This window comes from Pyrus communis, chromosome 11 (genome assembly GCF_041283825.1).
Source record: "Pyrus communis isolate YQ-2024b chromosome 11, ASM4128382v1, whole genome shotgun sequence".
Classification (NCBI taxonomy): Eukaryota; Viridiplantae; Streptophyta; class Magnoliopsida; order Rosales; family Rosaceae; genus Pyrus; species Pyrus communis.
This window is the reverse complement of record NC_142575.1, coordinates 15742671-15763396: the sequence shown is the minus strand read 5'-3', so window position 1 is coordinate 15763396 and position 20726 is coordinate 15742671. Positions and strand designations below refer to the sequence as shown.

The 20726-nt window shown below is 35.2% G+C and overlaps 2 protein-coding genes across 2 annotated transcripts; both read right to left on the bottom strand.

The window, feature by feature from the left end:
• Positions 1-27: 27 nt before the first annotated feature.
• Positions 28-15999, bottom strand: LOC137741589 (structural maintenance of chromosomes protein 3). Its single transcript, XM_088679348.1, has 30 exons — positions 15811-15999; positions 15112-15149; positions 14914-14989; positions 14151-14189; positions 13959-14026; positions 13783-13854; positions 11809-11888; positions 11617-11695; positions 11379-11496; positions 11126-11301; positions 9994-10239; positions 9741-9862; positions 8782-8926; positions 7693-7865; positions 7521-7620; positions 6674-6810; positions 6331-6532; positions 5414-5501; positions 5164-5313; positions 4149-4300; positions 3865-4056; positions 3589-3772; positions 3432-3502; positions 3211-3362; positions 2669-2837; positions 2414-2560; positions 1937-2032; positions 1329-1503; positions 549-741; positions 28-306 (listed from the first exon to the last, which is right to left on the bottom strand). Exons 2-29 carry the CDS (start codon positions 15124-15126, stop codon positions 551-553), a joined length of 3615 nt encoding a protein of 1204 aa, XP_088535474.1. The 5' UTR covers positions 15127-15149; positions 15811-15999; the 3' UTR covers positions 28-306; positions 549-550.
• A 2883-nt stretch (positions 16000-18882) lies between these two features.
• Positions 18883-19950, bottom strand: LOC137725582 (uncharacterized). Its single transcript, XM_068464318.2, has 2 exons — positions 19635-19950; positions 18883-19554 (listed from the first exon to the last, which is right to left on the bottom strand). Exons 1-2 carry the CDS (start codon positions 19947-19949, stop codon positions 19042-19044), a joined length of 828 nt encoding a protein of 275 aa, XP_068320419.2. The 5' UTR covers position 19950; the 3' UTR covers positions 18883-19041.
• Between the last annotated feature and the right edge of the window lie 776 nt (positions 19951-20726).

Genomic DNA, 20726 nt, shown 5'->3' with positions numbered 1-20726 from the left:
CCAAAGGGAAACAAAACGAAACCAGCAGACAACATAAACTCCTTAATATTATACATATATACTTATTCTCATGGTTCATAGTGGCATTCCATGTTATGGATTAAAAGTATTATGTGCTAATGGTTCGTTCTTACGAGCAATACAATCTTACACGGAAATTGTCAATGGATGAAGCTAATGGTTCTTCAGCATCTAGACTTGAGCATATACAGAAGCAAACATACTTTGTTCAAGATCTCCCTCCATCAGTGTGTCAATTTACCAAAATGCAGACTGCTCCTCCGTCATTCCTGTTATTGAACCATGCTGGACGGACCAAAAGATGAAAAAAACATCGTTCAATTCCAAAACGAAGCTGGTAATATAACAGTAAAATAATGACCCTGCAGCCGTTCATCTACAATGACAAAAACTCCTCAAGGGCCTTTTTCCTTGTCCATTGTCTCTGGTTTTAAAAATCATGACCTGGAACTTCTGCCCTAGAGAACCTAATCAACTTCATGAAAAAAAAAATATTACTAAAACGAAAATACAAAAGTTGTTCTAACCTTTACTCCGCATTGTGAGACTGGTCGCGCTCGATGAAATCCAATGCATCATCCTTTGATACAACGTTGACACGGCTCACCCTGTTTTTATGTTCAACAGCATATATCTTGTCAGAAACTTTCACAAGCTCTGGCCGGAATGTTGTGGTTATAAATTGAGTGTTTGCCATGTCTGCCAGGCGTCGGATCATATCTATCAACAGGTAATTAAGGAAGTTGTATGGCAAGTGAAACTTCCAACATAGAAATGTCAAAAGGAAATGCATAGTAAGAGGCTGTACGAGTATTTTCCATGTCTACCCTTGTGACTTGATACCTGCTACAGGTTAGCTTTAAGAGCTGTATTACTAAGTATTCTTACTTTGGTTTTGTTTTTCTAGGGTTTTATCATGGTCACAGATAAATCAATCCGTTAATTAAAAGAAATTTAAGGCGGCTTTCCTTCCATCTCTAGGTTATCTACATGTGGCAGCTTAACCAACTTTTGATCTAAGGGAGTCGGAAAGAATGATCAAAGCTATTGGTAGAACTAGAAGAGGGGACATATAATAGTCATTCATCCCTTAACCAACTTTAGCTCCATTGGCGTGCAGGACATCAGAACCTACAATCTGTGTCATGAACATAGCGTGTTCCCTAATAAAACAAGCATGCACGGTTACTTTAGGAGATCTAGGAACCTGTTGGCTGACAAACGAACATAATATTTGAACGCCTGCTGAAAACGTTTTCATTTGAGCAGAAAGAAAAAAAGAAAACAAAATACAATATAAAGGATACTTCCAACAGCGGTTCTGTACTGAGGATCAAGTGCTGCATCTATTTCATCAAAAAGATAAAATGGGGCAGGATCACATCGCTGGATGGCAAAAATAAGCGTTAGCGCAACAACAGTTTTCTGACCTCCAGACAACTGCTTCATGGATTGAGTCTCCCCTTGTCCAGTGAAAGAAACCTGCCAAAAGAAAAAAAGAATTTAAAAATAAATACAACCTTACTGAAAACGCTATTACATCTATTTTTTTTCTATTCTTTTCAATTTTAACAATTTTGTACCTGAGACTGGATTCAATTCCCAGTCTCACAGAGGGAGCATATAATTTTGCCAAATCAATTATAATTTAAGGTATCTAAATCTCTGACCCATAGATCCCAAGGGCACATGCAGACCCGCAAACCAAATGGGTGGGACAAACAATGGGAGGTGGCCCCACAAGAGTATACACATCTGTGGCTAATCCAACTCGAGACCTATGCTTTCTGGGGCACTTATTCTACCAGCCCTACCACAGGACTAACCCCATGGGGTTGCTCGCCACTTAATATCACAAATGTTTATTAGCTCTCAGTTTAACTTTTTAGTAAAAAGAACAACAGAAAATACGTGCCTTCACTTTTACACCAATATATTTCTCGACTCTTCCCTCCAAATCCGCATCACGTGGTCCATCCTCATCCTGATCATCATCATCATGGTGACCATCCTGCAGATTTTAACACCCAGATTAAAGTAGAATCATTAGAATTTTAACTAAATGTCTAAAATGAAGGCAACATTCAAGAAGACAATCCTACATACTCAAGCCAATCTAGTTATGTCTAGGCTCTTTTGACGACAAATCCAGGAATAGAAACCATTTTTAATTATCTTTTTAATGGAGAAAGAAACTGTATTTTTTCTGAACGAACATTTAGATGGGACAGAGTGTCAAGCATCTCTGGCACCTCGGCTAACAGAGATGCAGTAATAGTACATTCTTTCAGCTGATAATGAACCAATAAACGCAAAGCATCAAGCTATGTCCACGCATATCAGGATTGACTCCAAAGAGGAAAAACTGAAGAGTTCAAGTTCAGCAATAAACCTTTTTCTTCATCATAACAAGGTGCCCATGGCCACCTTGCACAAGTTCTGAGAAAACTTCTCGGAAGTGCCTAGCAACACCTTTAAAAGTACGTTCTATTGATTCATCTTTCCTTTGATCCAAAACCTTTATAAGTTCATCAATTTTCTGCAAAAATTGAAATAAACACAAATAAATGGCAAGACTACCTAATCTTAGTCAATCTTTAAAAGAAAAAACCAACTCAATACAAGAGATCTGACAGTGAATTGATACCTGATCACCCGCTTTCAGCTCAGCTTGCCTCTTCTGGAGCTCTTCTCGTTGCTCAGTAAAATTTACATACTGATCAAGTGCTTTCTTGTTGACATGACTAAACTGTTGCAGTTGTTCATTGCATCTATGCAGCGCTTTATGCAAATCTTTGATGCCCCTTCGCTTATACCTACCATTTCAAGCAGAAGAGAACAAATAAATATGAACGTACCAACGGTGTTGCATCTCAACGTAAGAACAAATAAATAAGAATCTAGCCAATGCATGCATCAATGATGGACTGTCATCACACAGGTTGAATTACTAACTAAATAGGACTCGAGCTCAAGTAACACGGCAGGTGGGAAACAGTTGTTCTTAGATTCAAATCTTGGCAGGAGAAGTGGTAAAAGATCTCAAGGTGCAAATGATTTCAACAAATAGAAAACCTAGATAATACCCAAATAGATTATGAGAATTTGGACCTAAACAAGATCCAGATATTGTGTACATAATATTGACATTAATTATTCCGTAAAATAATTTAAAGTATGGAGCAATACGCTTCAAAAGCATCCGATGACAATGGACCCAATTCCCTGATTTTCTTTGAGTATTCTTCTTGTTTTGCAAGAAACACATTTCTTTTACTCAACAGTTGCTCTAATTCTTTGGCTTCATCCTGAAGTGTCCTCTCATACTTGTCTTCCAAAGTCTGCATCCACAAGTATTCATCTTAGCAGCGGCAACACACATTTAGAATCTAATAATATAACCACCTTACCTTTAACGCAGTCTTTTCATCTTTAATTCTCTTAAGCTGCTTTGACTGGCTATCTATACTTTCAGAAACTCCTGATGAACAAAACTGTAGTTAAAACACAAAACAAAACTCAAAACTTCAGAATGGGCATTTCAAAAACAGTAGCTTGATGCCTCACTTTTGAGCTGCTCTGTTGCATCTTTAACCAATAATTCAGCATCATTAAGTTCCTGAATCTTAATTTCAGCTTCACCATTATAATTCTCAGTCTCCACAGAAGATATTATGGCTTCTAGTTCTTGCCTCCGCCTCTCAAGGTTTGTGGTTAAATTAGTTTCCAGCTCAGCCTTTCTTGTTTCAGTCTATATACGCACGTGAGGAGTAGAAAGAGATGCAAATAAGGACACAGTTACACAGTAATACTCTAAATACTAATCAACTATATTTGAATAACCTCAAAACGATCTGTCTTGCATGAAATAAGCTTCTCTTTAAGATCTGCTATTTCAGGGTTTAATCTTGAAAGAAGATCCTTCTCATCTGGAGATAAATGATCAATGAGATCTGTGCCCATTTCAGCTCTCTTCATGGCCATACTGGCTCTAAGCTGAGTAATTTGAGTCTCCACATCCGCCAGTGATTTTTTCTATGGTCAAGAGGGAAGAATATAAGCACACACAACAGATAATTGAAACTCCTACAGGCACTGGAAGATGTCATCTCAAATGCCAAAAATACCTTATTCCCACAGGCTTTGGAAATCAGATTCTTCTGCTTATTAGCATTAGCAATGTCCTGCTTAAGTTGTTCCAGTTCTGATTTGTCATGGGCCCGCTTAGCATCAATTTTCTGCTGTTCAGTTACGAGTTCTGTAATACTTCTGTCTATCTGTGAGGTAAATTTAGTAAAAACAAGGCTATATTTTTCAGATAGACATAAAGAGTATATCACCAAGAGAGAAATGAGAAGTACAATCAAGTGAACCAGAAGTCCACGAAACCAACCCAAAACCAATAGGAAAAGTCAACAACAAAAACAGGGTAAATGACAAGAACAAAAAACAAAGGAATAGAAACAAACAACACCCCACTCTAAAAACAAAACACCTACGCAATCTAAATATATCAAACTAACTGGAATGCCAAAAAATATTTAGACAATGACACACAAAAGGATTACCTGCCTGATACTGGTCAATTTTATTCAATTTCCTTTTCAAACCCTTCTCAAATTTAGGTAATTAAGACAGTAACATTAAAACTCAGGCAGGGGCCTCTGATTATCTTTCGTCAGATTTTTTGTTGGCTTTAGTAACCAGATAGGGGGCTGTACAGATTCAAGGGCTTCAAACCAATTAACATACCGGACACAACTCAGTCAAATCCATTTAGGAATTTTTTGTTATAATCAATCAGTTCAAATTGGATTTATCAAAATTTCCAGAAAACAAGAATAGAAGTTCTGGCAGAAAGTGATTAAAACCATTTGTGTCAAACCAATGCTCAGCTTATGAAGTGCATATGATCGCAAATCACTCAAGCTGACAAGATTAAGGAATCCAAGGTTTACCTCTTTATCTAAATATTAACAAAACCCATGTCAGCAGCAAACTTCTATTTTCAATCAAGGTGTTTTTGTTTAACCCTTGCAATTAGGTAGCCAGAAAACCTTCTTTTATAGTGAAAGTAAATTAAAGTTATAGCAATAAAGCTACTGCTCTGCATGTATATGAAATCATTTTCCAAAAGGATATCTTCAAGCATTTTCTTCACTTTCTCCAGCTCTTCTTCCTTCATGTTAATAGATTTTGTATTCTGCATTATTATATGCATAAACTTCAATTTTGATCGTCTATGGTCATAAAATCCTCCCGTCATACCCCCCTTCTTGCTGACTTGGTCACCTGTTAGAGAATACATGGTGACTTGTCAAGGCATTAAAACTAATAAAAATAAAACTCTGCAACAAATAACGCAAGAGTAGGTCTCGATCTCTATCTAAACCTTCCAAAGTAATGCAGTCTAGACCATCATTACGAGCAACCCTTGTAGCCACATCAAGGTCTCGACAAACAACTGTTCTTGCAAATACCTAAGTTAAGAACATATAATGATGACAGGTCATTCTCAACATTGTTAGAAGTATTAATTCAAGAATGCTAAAATACAATATGAACATACAGAAACCACCATACCTTGTAGAGAACACATAATCCTAAAGTGAACCAACTTAAGAAGGTATACCAATGAATTTTCAAACTTGTATCTATATCAACATGATACTGATTTACTGCACATTCCCTATATCTAGGTTCAATGTCAATCATGTTTTCATCATTCACTCTATGAAGAGAGCATTACATACAAATGCACCACTACAATTTTGCAATTAAATATTTAATTGCCATGTTTTTGAACCCAGACAAGTAAATCAATGTGTCATTTGCATAAATCCCAAGCATAGGTGAGTTCCAAGTTTATTCCGTATGCAAAATCAAATGAAACATTACTGTTATGCAGTTAAGTAATGAAGATTTTAGTCCTCCCCTTGAGTAGTTTCATGTTAGACATACAGATAGTTGTTGGTATTAGAGTTTATTACACTACATTTGTAAATCTGTACTTCGTGTACAATGGGGTTTCTTTTGCCCGTCTTTTCGTGAGTAACACAATGGTTCTACTGGAGTAAAATAAAAGTGATCCCCAACTTAAGATAGAAGATACATATAAATAATAAATATGTATATATGCATGTATGTATACAAAAACAACACACAAACAAAAAAAGGTCCACTTTTGATGCAATAATTGCAAAATCAGTTACAACCAAGGTTTTGACCAACACAGCTCAACTACCAAAATGATATCATGAATCTGACATTGACCCAATAACCAATGATTTCTAAGATGTAAAACCTAACCTGGGAAAATGCCGGGGTATAGTTCGGAGCAAATTTTAATTTCTTTAACAGAGGAACCACATCTGAATTCTGTGGATAAGTGACTCGTGGAGCCTTCACCCTATTGAGGGGGATAAACGTAACACGTCCACCTTTCAATGAATTAAGGTGCCTAATTATCTGGGTTGATATTTCATCATTCTCAACCACAACGTGAAACAAGCTGTTCAGAAAGAACCGAAAATCAATTAATAGAACTAAAAGTGCAACAATAAAGGCAATAGCTAACAGATCATAACAACATTTGGTAAATGTAGGAACACCTAAAAGAATGGGGGTAGAACCCTTATAAAACTTTGAGTACCTGTTCCCAGCAGTTACTTCAACGGCAGTAAAAAACTTTTCGTCACAATCAAGCAACTCAATGATAGGACCAAATACCCCACGAATGTTATACTCTCTGCAAATCTTACGAACAGAATTTAGCCCTCTCCTCACATCCTGAAAGTATTAGACAAAAGCAGAGAGGAAAGGTGAAATGTCACATATAGTACTGCCTAAAGATCTTCAATATACAATTATTCTTAAACATGGAAAAGAAAGAACAAAAAAGAAAAAAACTCATAATTTGAAGATGCACCAATAGATAAGTTACAATCATAATAAAATACATAATCACAACACAACACAACAAAACAGAACAAGTGGATTTATAATGCAAACAATAAATACTAATTCTTTTCTGCAGTTATTGACAGAGAAAAATAAGTTGGATTTTTTTTGCACTCTTTTCCAACAAAATAACCTTTAAGGCCTTGGAAGTTCAAAGTCATTATATCTCAAAGATCCATGAGGTTTTGAAAAAGTTCTAGCATCAAACCCCAAAATTGTAAGCTAGGAATATTGATGCTTTATTAGATATGCACTGTGTTTGCAACTTCATTTAAATACAAAAATAGTTTTCATTAAATCAGCGCAAATATATACATATATAATATTGTATATTTTAGTTTGTGTTCTGATCCCTCACAAGATTTGCTTTGTGATCCCTGAGAATATAATATTGTATATATGAAATTTTATACATTTTTATGTTTACATATCTATCGACGTTTATAATAATAATAATTCAATCACTCTAAGTTTCACACAAATGACAGCCATGTTTAGCATAGCAGAAGCTACAAAAGGTAAAGAAAGCAATTACTCACACCCGGAGTTGCATGATCAAGGCTCTTTTCAGCCTTTTCAACTTCTGCTCTCAGCTTCTCAATTTCAGCAGAAAGTTCAGTTTCTTTCCTCCACAGGGACCTAACAAAAAATATTTTCATATTGGAATAATTCTAACAAATTCATATAATATTAAGTTCAAAAGACTCATACTTGCGTTCGTCCTGCAGCTTGTCCCTCTGTGTCTTGTGATGATTGAACCCATCATGTGACTGAGAGATGAGAGATTCAATAGTAGCAATCTCAGTTCTTCGAGACTCAATGTAGACATCCCGGTCGCTCAACTCAGCATCAAGCCGTGCAATTTCAACCATAAGTTTTTGCTCCTGCAACATACAAAAGCAAAAAATATATTAAAGTAAAAATTTATACATAGTTTATAAATGTTATGAATGACTAGAAAATTAAGGACTAAGGACATAAGTTGTAGCAGGAGGAATGTCAGTCACGTGCTGAATCAAAAGTGAACCAAAAGCCACAAGACTAAACGCCCAACCAAGGCAGTCTAAACAGAGCAGAACAGCAAATCATACATAATTACAGAGCAACAATAAAACCACCCAAACCACCCCATAGGATCCTTAGCAACACAAAAATGAAGGAGCGAGATTAACAAAAAACAGAAATGTCTTAGTGTTAGGGTGGTCAGTTGACCTGTGAAATATTTGGGCACTCTGCTATGTGATCCACATGCAGATAATTTCTGGGATTTAATTGTGGAGAAAATAGAGAAGCGGTTGGAAGGTTAAAAAAGTGTTTCAATGCAAAGGAGGTAGGCTCAGTTTGATTTATTCAGTCTTACACAGTGTGCCATCTACCTCTCTTTTTCAAATACGTCTAATTCAAAGAAAGTTTTGAGAAATGACGTGAATTCAAAGTGAAATAATTTTATTTTGGTCGAACAAGGTGAAATATTTGAATCCAAGAAAAGAGGATATTAATTGAATCCGTATGTATACGAATCTACACAAAAATTAAAGAAACAATCATTGGGGCAAAATGGAAAACTAACCAGCATACAGTTCTACTTCAAGTAGTTGGAATTAAGAAATACATACTAAAGTACCATATGGACTTATGAAGTACTTCAACTACGCCCTGATATGACATGGAAGGTACAATATACGCTTAAAAAAGAAACCATTTAAATATTCATGTGCCATGTTTGAAGAACAACCGTTCAAGATCATCAATTTCCTTTTGAGCCCTTTAAATATACATTTGAAACAGAAACGACCATACCTGTGCCAAATTTGAAGAAAGAACTCGCTCAAGATCATCAATTTCCTTTTGGAGCCATTTGTCACGAGCAGCTTTACTTGAAAACTGGGTGGCACGGCCTTGTTTTTGGTACAGTATGCTAAGCTGCTTCTCGCGTTCCATTATTCTATATTCCAAAAGAACCAATTGTGAGATAATATACTAGCAAATATGCCAAGACTTCTCAAAGGTCCAAATATATTCCAGTATTTATACAGACTTACTTTTCTATAATTTATAAAACTCAGACTATCTTTGATGTATGCCCTCCAATACAGCGGAAGACGAAAATCCTGAGAAATGAATTTCCCAAGGACTATGAAACTTACCTGACTCACAGTCCTAAAATGTTACCCTCAAGACTGCAAACCAAACTTTGAAATTTGAATAACAGAACCACTATAAATCCTGCTCATGAGGGAATCACCACCACCAGGCACGGGTTACCCAAACGAGGCCTATTCCTAATCAGCAAGTTCCAATCGCTCCTCTTTACACTTAAAACTTTCTACTAGACTTGAAACTGTTCTATAATGTTACCTGGGCCAAATTAAACTTAATAGCCTATCATCACTGCGTAGCGAGCAGACGTAATAAGGGCATTGTTTTAGTGTGCAAGAAAAGCAATTCGTCCATAACATAAAGACTAGATGAACAAATTGATTTTTGTATATGAGCTAAAGCTGCACATGAATCTTAAGTAACTCCTTGTTTGTTTAAAGCATAATAGATGCTGTTTCAAAAAGATTCATCAGAAAAATGGAGATTTATTTAACATCTACAAGACATATTATGATTTATTAAGTAGTCGACATAATCCTCCTCTACCTATTTTTTCCACCAATCAAAAGAAAAATCAATATTTTCTCATGACTAGAATTAAATTATATATTGTAACTGGGATAGAAATAAGAAGATTATCTAATATTATATCGACATACCCTTTTGTTATCTCCATTTCCATCTTGACTTGATTATCATACAGAGGATTTATTTTCTTAAGTTCTTCCTCTGAATCCGTAATTTCTTTCTGCAGACTCTGCAGCTGTTTCATAGCATCTTCCTGGAAGCATGTAAAGATCAACAAATGCATCATTCATGTCCCTCCTATAACTAGAAAGAAGAAAACTGATGCAAAAATACAAAATAAAAAATCAATAAAAACAATGCAGGTAACACAATTTGAAAATTTACTTTGGCACGGGTATTTCCAGTTTTCTTCTCCTCCAAATCGTTGACATCAAGCTGAAGCTCTGTGCGCTTCTTTATTGCTTCTGTCCTTCGCTTTTCTATTGCTTCTTTTTCCTTATCTAAAGTTTGAAGCTCTTTTGTCAGATCTTTCAAAATCTTGTCCAGTTCCTTAGACTTTTCATGGGCATCCAGCACAGTATTATACATCTTTGTTGAAGTTTCAGAAACCTTATTTCTAGCATCTTCTACCTGAATCAAGGTGAAAAAGTATATGTTTAGGCATAAAGGTCAGCATTGCGCATGTTTCTGCAGTCAGATCAGAAAGAGAGTTAGGACTTAGGACACAAGATGTGTTTATATATATATATATATATATCTCTGGGACATTGTTATTTTGGCTCTTCAACTTTAGATTACTTTTTTTATAATCAAAATTGGAGTTTTTTACCATTCAAACTTTCTAAACGGAATAGTTACCATAACACCATCGTTCATCACTTTAAAGATGTAGAGTGAGATTTATCATTGAGTAGCACAAACACTTCAAGGAGAGCTATTTATTATTCAGACATGCGCTGAACATCAAACATGTCCACAGGTTACAACAATATATGTAATGACAATTGCATATGATACCTAAATATGATTCCAGAACCACTTGGGGGCAGGCCAAGAGCAGAGTTTCGAGATCCAGTGGTGGAGAAGGTGGAAAGGGTGGCTTTAAAATTGGTAATTGGAAGGAATTTTTAATTCGGAGGTGGTAGAGTTAACATTGATTCAAGGGTCCGGAAGTAGACAAGAAAGGGGACCGAATTAGATACTTGGCAGCTCTTTGGGTGTCAGTTTCAAATGAGTTTGGGGTTTATTCTCACTTTTCTATAATGATGCATCTGAAATGAGTTTGGGTTTCAAGTTTGGATGTTTTTGTAACTTAGCTCTATTTGAGAGGTCTGATTCTGTACTATAGGCTCCATTTTTAAATTGTGCACAACTCAGTCACACTCTGTAATTGCTTTGAATTTTAATAAAATTCTTTCTTTTCAAAATAAATAAATAAATAACACTTCTCAAGAGCAATGAGAAAAAAAAAACTATGCAAACCTTTTATATGGCCTAGCATCTAACATTGACTAACCTCTGCCAACTTTTGGCGAGCATCCTGAAGTTCCTTGTCATAAATAGTGTATTCTAAAGATTTCCGCTGCTTGTCAAATTGCTGATACTGTCTTAGTTCCTCTTTCTCTTCATCCAACTCCTTTAATCTCTCATCCAAGTACTGAACAACTTGAACTATCTGTTTTATTTTGTTTCCTGATTTAACAAAAAGAGAAGAGCTTGTAAGAAAGTATATATAATAACCGTAAACAAATAATTCAATAATGACTTGCCAGTTTCCTGCATAATTTTCAAACTTTCTCGGCGCCTCTCCTCATACACTCGAGTACCACCAATTTCCTTCAGCAAATCCAGCCGTTCAGAGTCTTTCATCAGTGTCAAGGATGCTATCTATGATAAAGTCAACAAAATGTAATTAAAAAAAAGTGCATCAATCTCAACTATTCTTAATATATAACAATGAACTTTGTCAGCTAAAAATACAATGTCCAACTAAGTAGAAAATCATACCTTTCCTTGCTGCACAACATAATAAGGATTGGAGCGAGAGAACCCAGCACTTTCCAGTAAATTCATAACCTCCGTTTTCCTGAAATTAGTGTTATCATGCTTCATTCAACAGAAACAATGGGAGAGGATCTAATAATAAAACCCCCGTAATACACAGCACATTAACATTTTCCCAAAAATATATGCACTCACGTGATATGCTTTCCATCCAAGAAATACTCATCCTTCTTCAAACCAATGGTTCTTCGCAAGCGCACTTCCTCCTTATCAACCTATCAAGAAGTGGTGCAAAAGTTGAAAGAGATATAACCCATAAAAGAAAGCAAGGTAAATACCTCAATTGGTGTTAAAGAGGTGAAGTAAGCTGAAGCTGTGAAAATGAACAATAATCAACACATACGATATCCCTACTTGTGCATGTGTGTACTTGGACAAACATAAACATCAACTGAAAACAGAGGTAATTTGAAACTTGCCAAAGTTGGAGCAATTTTACGTATCAAGATAGAAGGCTTAGAATACTCGATGTGCAAATTTGATATTTGCCTTCTCAAGTATGGATGATAAGCCAAACAATTGGTTTAATCACCCAACTTTTTATGAGAAACAAAGCTCTCCAGAGATATAAAAAATGCATAAAATAGTGAACAAGGAGTCCACTTCTGAAACAAAACATGAAACTTACAACATCGGCACTACACTATGAGTGTACATCAACACATTAGCAAAAAGATAAGGGAAAAATACAACAAAAAGAAAATTACAAGGCCAACTATATGTCCTCCATAATTTTAGCAATCCAATGACAAAGGCATAACCAAGGAAAAGAGCTTATGGTTCCATACACTAAAAATTAAAAATCATTTTCGATTCCTACCCAAATTTAAATAACATCGCCCTAACTTTGGGGGTAGTCACAATGTTGGCAGACCACACACGGTTCATGTATTATTGCAGCTTTCCAATCAAGCCAAATAATTAAAAAGATAGATCTTTCCAATCAATCCATAGAGCTAACTAATTGCAGCTTTCCAATCAATGCCTCTATTACAGACAAGATATTTTTCCCCTCAGATAAACCTTTCTCAACAGCCAACCCCAATTAGTGGGATAAGGCTTTTTGTTGTTGCAGATAAACCTTTCTCAAGGTAGAGACATAATACTGCTACAGTTCCAAACTTTGACAAAATAGAGGTCTTTTCCATAATAGCATCAACGAATAACAGACAATGGAGAGCAAGCCCGAGTCGCTTTGTCCCTCTAAAATCTCTTGGTCAACTCTAAAGAGTGTTGTTATGCCCACCCAACTGTCCTATTTTCCCACCCACCATATAACTATAAATATAGATGGCAAATCAATATAAAAAAGGTGGGTGGGCATAGTAGAACACACTCCAAACTTGATTTATATATACTTTTTCTAAATGTTGCAAGCCAAAACATTATGGTTCATTCCTATTGTGGTCATCTTCGCACAACCCCTGCACCAAGGGGGGGAAAAAAGTGTGACTAGGGAGCCTAGAAGCACAGCTACTTGCACACAAACGTATATGTCAGAAGACTCATAACTAAATTTTTTGAAGAAGAAGAAGAAGAAACAAATTTTTATTGCAAAGAAACAATACAAATACAAAAGCGGACAAGAAGTCCGCAAAGGCACAAACAAAACAAGATAAAAAGCACCATCACCCAGACATTTAGAAACTATAAAAACAACACAAAACTAACTAATAGCCGCATTCCAGTTACGCCAAATTTCTGAAAAAGACAAATCTCTAAATTCCGTAGTAACCGAAGTCCACAGAGATGACCATAACCGAACATTATCCCACATATCCTCCCTTCTACTGCCTTCGTTGTCCTAAAAAATCTGCTTGTTTCTTTCCATTCATTCCTATTGTGGTCATAACTAACTTTCAAAGTGATACATTTCGGTTGAATGCTAGAAGGAGCACCATGCAGTAAATTTTCCATATATGTGTACTGAACAAGAGAGATAGAGAAGGGAGAGGGAGGACAGGAACTGCAAGAGGATGCAATTCTTCATAGGAAATAAAAAGGAGGGGGTACCACAAGGAAGAAAATAACAAATTTGGTATGATAATTATTAAAAGAGAATTATAAGTTACAGAAAATAACTAACGAGATATGATCAATAAATATTACCGGGATTCTATTGTCAGCGTTATCAAAGACAATCTCCACAAACGCAGATAATACTTGGTGCCCTGCACCTTCCTGGTCAATCATGACGAAGCATGAATTGCAAATAAAAATTGTTTAATAAGCAATTGGTTTGACAAAATAGCTTGAAACAAAAACACACGTTCAGAGAAACCTACATGGAGTAGAGCATGCCTATCCTCGCTCCGAAGGTTTTGGAAAAGGTCACTTAGGACAAACCGGATCGCTATAGAAAAATTTTGAATCCAACAAATGTAAATCAGTCAACGTTAGTAGTTCTGAAAGGAAACATAGAAATACTGATTGAGGGAATAAAACCACTGCAAGAATCACTCAGACTTAATACTTACCATGGAAGAAGTTCGTCTTTCCAGACCCATTGGCACCAACTGCAGTAAACATCATTGAAATGGATTTTATTAGCACAGAATTAGATATAGAAGCAAGATGACAAAGAACGTAATTAAAAAACCAGCAAATACAGATACAGAAGTACCATTGACATTTTTATTTTCAAAGAGAAGATCTCCAATATGTATAGGCATACTTTTACAAGAGGAAATGCAAAAGTAACAAATGAATAAAACTACTGAAGACTCAAATGTTTTTTCAATCTGGGTTGAATGACATCAAAATTCTAGTACACAAGATTTTATCTTATGCCGTGAAGCTGCACAAAGGTATATCGGAAAAATCAAAAAGAAGGGCTCATGTTATCCAAAAGGATAGGTTCTGCAGCATGGAATGCTCAAAGACCCTGATTGGAAATTTAAGATTCTCAAAATGGCTATTCTTGCTTTCCCTCCATATACACCATGAGCTCTGCAAGCTAAACATTCGTTGACAACCATAAAACTCCTTTTTACATCACACACCTTAAGAAGCAAGATAAGATACTTCAGCACATCATTATCCGATGTCTATCACTATGCAAACCAAACAAAATGGAAATATGACACATCATCACCTCATAATTCAATACTTTGAACGTTTGAATTACATTATCCATTTTAAAAGCTAATCCAATCAGTTATATTTATCAAAGTAAAAAATAAAAAAATAAAAAAAAGCATAAAATTCATCAGATGCAATTACAAAGGGAGATATAATTACCAACACAATTAACTTTTGGGCTGAAGGCCTCAGTAGCAACTTGTTCTCTGTAGCTCTTAAATCCTTCAATAATAACCTAATTGCAGGACGGCACATATTAATAATATATTAGAAAATCTCCAAAAGTTAAATACAGAATTATAGATATCACTCGGAACAAACAAGGTTAACAGTAATCCACCTATAACCAAAACTCACCTGCTTTATGTACATATTGAAATCACCAGATCAGCAACCTTTGAGGAAATGTAAAAGAAAAATATAAGTGATAGCCATACTAAGTAAACAACTCAAGGATTTCCCTGTAAGCCGTAAACCAGAATACTAATGCAACTTAAGCAACTATTACTGGAAAGTAATCGACAGGGGGACGTTGACAAACAAGCACAGAAATGCACGCAAACACCCAAGGAATCCTGAGTTAGTGGCTTCACAAATTAGCATTCTGGAAGTAATTTTCACACAAACGGGAAGCAATTGCTTCAAAAGTCGACAATTATTATTCCAAACTTAACTCAAATAATAATACTTCACAAAATCACTGCTGTATTGGCACGGTGGAAGTACTTTGCCCCCATCCCATACAATTTTGCTTAAAAATTTGAAAATATCCCTACCATTTCCATAGGGCTAACTCACAAGCATCTCGGGTCGGACCTCCATTTCTACCCAAGAGTGAGAGAGAGAGAGAGAGACTAACAAGTTCTCTATGAACTCAAACCCTAGCTATTCCCAGTCTATGAAACTAAATTAGCATCAACAGCGAAAACCGAAAACAAAAATTCGAAGTTCAGAAACAGTTCTACTTCTAGGGTTTCAAATTTCAGGCACTGCGGAACTATACTGCTCCTGAATTTACGAAAATGAAAGGCAAAGCTTGGAGAAGGAGAGACCTACCCGTTGAAGTTGCCAATTCAGTTCCTGTGGTGTGCTCCACAGTCGCAGAGAGAGAGAGAAGCAGTAGGGGTGGTGCGCAGTTTAAGCAGTGTGCGCTCACCGGTGAGCTGTAGCACAGATCGAGGAGGGAGAAATTAAAGGGCGGCAAAAATGAAATGAAAATTGTTGCCGAAAGTGAAATGAAATTATGCGCCGATCTTTCTTTATTTTTCGTTTTAGCGAAATTGTTATGCGCGGGTTAACTCGGACGAGATGGAAAGCCAACCCAACCTTAATCAAACACTAGCATATGCCCACACTTGCGTGTATGAACAATTTTTTATTTTTGTTCTTAAATTAGAAGGCAGAGAGACTCAGATAAATAGTTCATGTGGCTATAAAGTATACAGAAGAAGCCCTTGTAGTAAAGTAATTTAAATTTATACTCTTGTAATATAGTCCGTTAACAAAATCTAGTTCAAAAATAATTTTTCTGTTATACATCCGTTAAATGCATTGGTAAAATTGTATTTTGAGTTAATATATAGCTACTTTCATTTAATGTACCAAAACGAAGTCATAATCTTCACAGCATGGGAGAATTAGACCTGGTATTTGTGTCATATTTTTCGTGTTCGTGTCATACCCAATCTCTTAACGGGTCGTGTCATGTAACACCCATTAAAATAAACAGATAATATGACCCGACCCGAAATCGACCGTTAATATTATCAGGTAATATGAACCGACTTATTACCTGTTAAAGAAAATATTTTTTTTAAATCAATAATAATGAAAATGAAAAACATAATTTGACCAAAAATAAATAGAAAACATAATATTAAATTAATATATACATACCACATTGTCATATAAATATTACTCCAAAACATAAAAATAAAATAAAAACATTTGTCTTTCAAGTATTATATACTCCAAAATAAGAGCCTACTAAAAAAACATTAGTACATTACTATAAAATATCAAATGTTCAAGGATATGCAAAATAAAGGGTTGAGGAACCTTGCACGTTTATATATGCTTTCAAAAATTTTAGAATTGTACATTAATGATTATGAAATTTATTTTTTTTGAACTCCCTTAAAAATATTATTCATAAGGGTTTGTATGGTTTTTAAATTTAAACAACGATGTACCCATACTCATAACATAGAGGATGCGATCACAAGCCATCGCATATTTTTTTCACATTTTTCGCATTTGTAAAGTAATTAATATAATTTTTTTTTTAACGTGTTTGATATTTTTAAATTAATTGATACTTTTATTTTAATGTTTTTTTTATAATTTAATCTTACTATTTTCTTATAGTATACTCTAAAAACAAATAAATAAAAATTAAATTTTTTAAATTTATATAGAATAATAAAACAACAATGCATATTTAATGTTTAATATACAATATATACATATACATAATGGTTATTGTATTTCTAGTAAGTTTTTTTAGTTGTTTAAAAAATTAAAATCATCAAAATAACTTTTTTCTGAACTTGTCGAAACAGGTTACCCGCATATCACTTTCGTGTAAATCTGTTAAGGATCCATTACTAATGAGTTATTATCATGTGACTCGATAACGATCCGATTAGTTTTCATGTTGATCCGAAACTCGTTATTTTCTTGTCATTTAGGTAGCGTTTGGTACGCAGACGGGACGGAACAGATGTTCTGTGTTATGTTTGGTACGCACAGGACGGAACAAGACGGTTGTTCCGTCCTGCGTTTGGTAGCACATGGACGGAACGGAACCAAAAGATTAAAATGACTAAAATACCCATGTTCCGCTGTTGTTTGGTACAATTTTATGGGCGGAACGGGACATGACTCTTTTTTTTTTTTTTTTTTTTTAATAAGTTGTTCAAATTTGAACACTATTATCCATTATTTGTTTTTCTTGGTCCAAATTTTAATAGGTATATGTTGTGTTTCACATGCAAACCCCTTTAAAATTTGTAATTTTTCCCGTTTTCTACACCTCCATTCGAATTTTCACCACAAACCCATCAAATTTTATTGTGCAAATTGCAAAACCCACACCCCAATTCAATTTTTAGTCCCTAATTTTGGTCCTTTCAATTGTGGGTTGTTGTTGTTAAGGATGGATTTATAAGATGTTACAATCCTATCACTAAGGAAATAAATAATTTACATAAAATCATAATAAACTACGAATCCCAAGAATGCAAGAATATATACACAAAAGTTAACAAATTGTTGAAGAGAGCTGGAGTATTCAAAGTAGGTGTGGATGGTTGGAGAAATGGCAACGAGAATTAAACTCTTCTAGTGAAAATTTGATGAAATGGAGTAGAAGAAAATTTAACAGAGGAAGGGAGGAAATTGATCATCTAATGCATTATTTGGGTTGCCTCCATGATAATTGGGAGGAACATGGTGAGCAGATTAAGGCCTTGATAAAGTGTATTAACAAATTGAAAGAAAGAGAAAAGAAGTTTTAACTAGGTCTCGAATCAAATGGATGCAGGTTGGGATTCTAACTCAAAGTTCTTTCACTAGACCACCATATAGAATAGATGATTTAATACAGTTGAAAAATTGCAAAACATTCAAGGGGTATGGATAGAGGAGGCGAATGTTACATGGTAGACAGTGGAAGAGCATTTCATCAACTTGTTCATGTCTGGGGGTTAGCAAGATTGGGGGGCTATCCTTGACTATGTTATCCTAATAATATCAGAGAAGGTGAACAATGATTATACAAAGCCAATTAGCAATGACAAGATCAAGGATGATTTGTTCCCAATAGGGTGTTTAAAGGCTCTAGGCCTTGACGGTTTTGAAAGAGATTTTTCCCATTCCTTTTTGGATATTATCTCGGAAGAGATCAATGGCCTAGTTCAGGATTTCTCGAGTGGGGGAACAAGCCCCAAGCACCTTAATAGGTTCTACAAACATTAGAATTGGCCTTGTTTAGAAGGACACCCCTCTAAATATTCCCCATTGCAGGAACAAGGCAAACCACATAAGAGCACATGACAAATGTTGAAAAATATATAAGTTTAATGATCATGCATATCGTAAACATTTTAGGGTTTAAACATTTAGAACTTAAACAAAGAAAATGAAATATGCATAACTTAAACATGAAATATCCGAAATCAAACATTCGTCCTGACTTAAAAAACAAATAATGTCTTGCTAAAGTAATAATGAAAACACTTAGAAGTTGATAAAGTTCCCCATACTAAAACCACAAATACTAAAACCTCAAAGGCTCTCCATAAACACTTTAATGAAATCTGGCTTCTGTGAGTCATCCAAGGTGCTCCAAATACCCATCAGATCGGTATCGTTCACTAACTTCATTGAAATTCTTAACACCTGATCGTATAGGAGACCCATGGCCTGAAGCTCAGAAGGTAGTCTAGCTTTTGCTTCTCTAAAAGTAAAACTTTCACCTAATTTCTTCATTTCAGTAACAGCTTTATTCCAACCTTCACTGATAACAGATACAATATTTGCATCACCATCATTCCTGCTCCTCTTCCTCTTCCTAACAGGTTGAGAAGCACTAGATGTAGCAACAGAAGGAGATGGGGTAGGTGAAAGTGGAGGTATCTCAGAAGTCTCACAATCCTCACTTTCCAAACCCATATTTTCAATTGCATCTGCCGCTGATTCAGCAATGCTACCCGTGGCTCGGTCTCTCCCAAACACCGTACATAGCCGTGGATACAACGGGAATGGCTTATTTGGTTTGCAAGATGCATTGGGATGTTTCTACAATAAGAACCCAAAGAAATCAAGGTTAAGACTTTCAAAACAACTAATTGATAAAGAATAAGAAAAAAAAAATTTACCTTCACCCACTCCTGTAGTATTTCGTCACTATCCACAACAACACATTTTTTCTCATCATCCCAACCAAATCCAGATGTATTCATCATGTCATATGCAGACGAATACTTTTCTTTCAGACGCTTCAATTTGTTTTGTATATGCTTCGGCTCTATATTAATGTCAGGAATCTGTTCCCTCATCTTGGAGGCAACCGTTACAAAAGTACCAGCCTTAAAATTGCCGGTCTCACACCTAACACCATCAGCAACCATCTCCTCGAGGATGGTAAGTAGTACATCCTCCTCATGATCAATCCAATTACGTGAGGTGGCCATATAATCTATCAAATAAGCCATATATTACACAAGTAACACAAATAAATTTATATTAGTTGTACTAATCAATTACCAAATCAAATAAGCCAAATCAAATGACAATGACTAAATTTATATTAGTTGTACTAATCAATTACCAAATCAATAGAAGCCAGCCTCATGTCTTATGTTTATCTTGTGTATGTAAATGTGCACCCTACACATGCTAGACACACAAGGTTCAATTCTTTAAAACAAATAAGAACAACGACGGTTCAATAGCGTAAGAGAGGGTTTTGTTTATCAAGTGGAAACACTATCAAACGTTAAACCAGAGGTCCGTCTAAAGAAAACTCGAGAGTAAACAATTAAATAAATAGAAAAGTTGCATATGGATGGACAAGCACAAACAGAAAATCCAATACCAAAAGCACCAGAGGAATCTAAAAAAACGCTACTTCCTAGTTCATTCAATAGGAAGAGAGTAATCTTACTAAACTGTTTAGAATGTAACAGAAATTTTGTAGCCCTTCATGGTTAATAGTTTAATTTCCTTCAATATCAAGTAATCCAGCAACAAAACTATCCACTACAATGTCATAGATTCCTAATGCACTTGAAACAATAGACAACCTAATTTTAAAATAAGCCAAATCAATAGTTTAATTACCAAATCAAATAAGCCAAATCAAATGACAATGACTACACCCTAATTTTAAAATTTAGTAACACAAATAAACATATCAAATAAGCCATAACATCTAGATAACTCCCAATTACCATATTACAATAACAAAC

Excerpts from the sequence above, each read along its gene's own strand:
- LOC137725582 (XM_068464318.2), bottom strand. The coding sequence starts at position 19,949 with ATGGCCACCTCACGTAATTGGATTGATCATGAGGAGGATGTACTACTT. Across the intron at positions 19,555-19,634 it reads TACTACAGGAGTGGGTGAAG|AAACATCCCAATGCATCTTG; the intron begins GTAAATTTTTTT and ends TTCTTATTGTAG.
- LOC137741589 (XM_088679348.1), bottom strand. Across the intron at positions 13,855-13,958 it reads ATAGGCATGCTCTACTCCAT|GAAGGTGCAGGGCACCAAGT; the intron begins GTAGGTTTCTCT and ends ATGATTGACCAG. Across the intron at positions 3,363-3,431 it reads ATGAAAAGACTGCGTTAAAG|ACTTTGGAAGACAAGTATGA; the intron begins GTAAGGTGGTTA and ends TTGTGGATGCAG.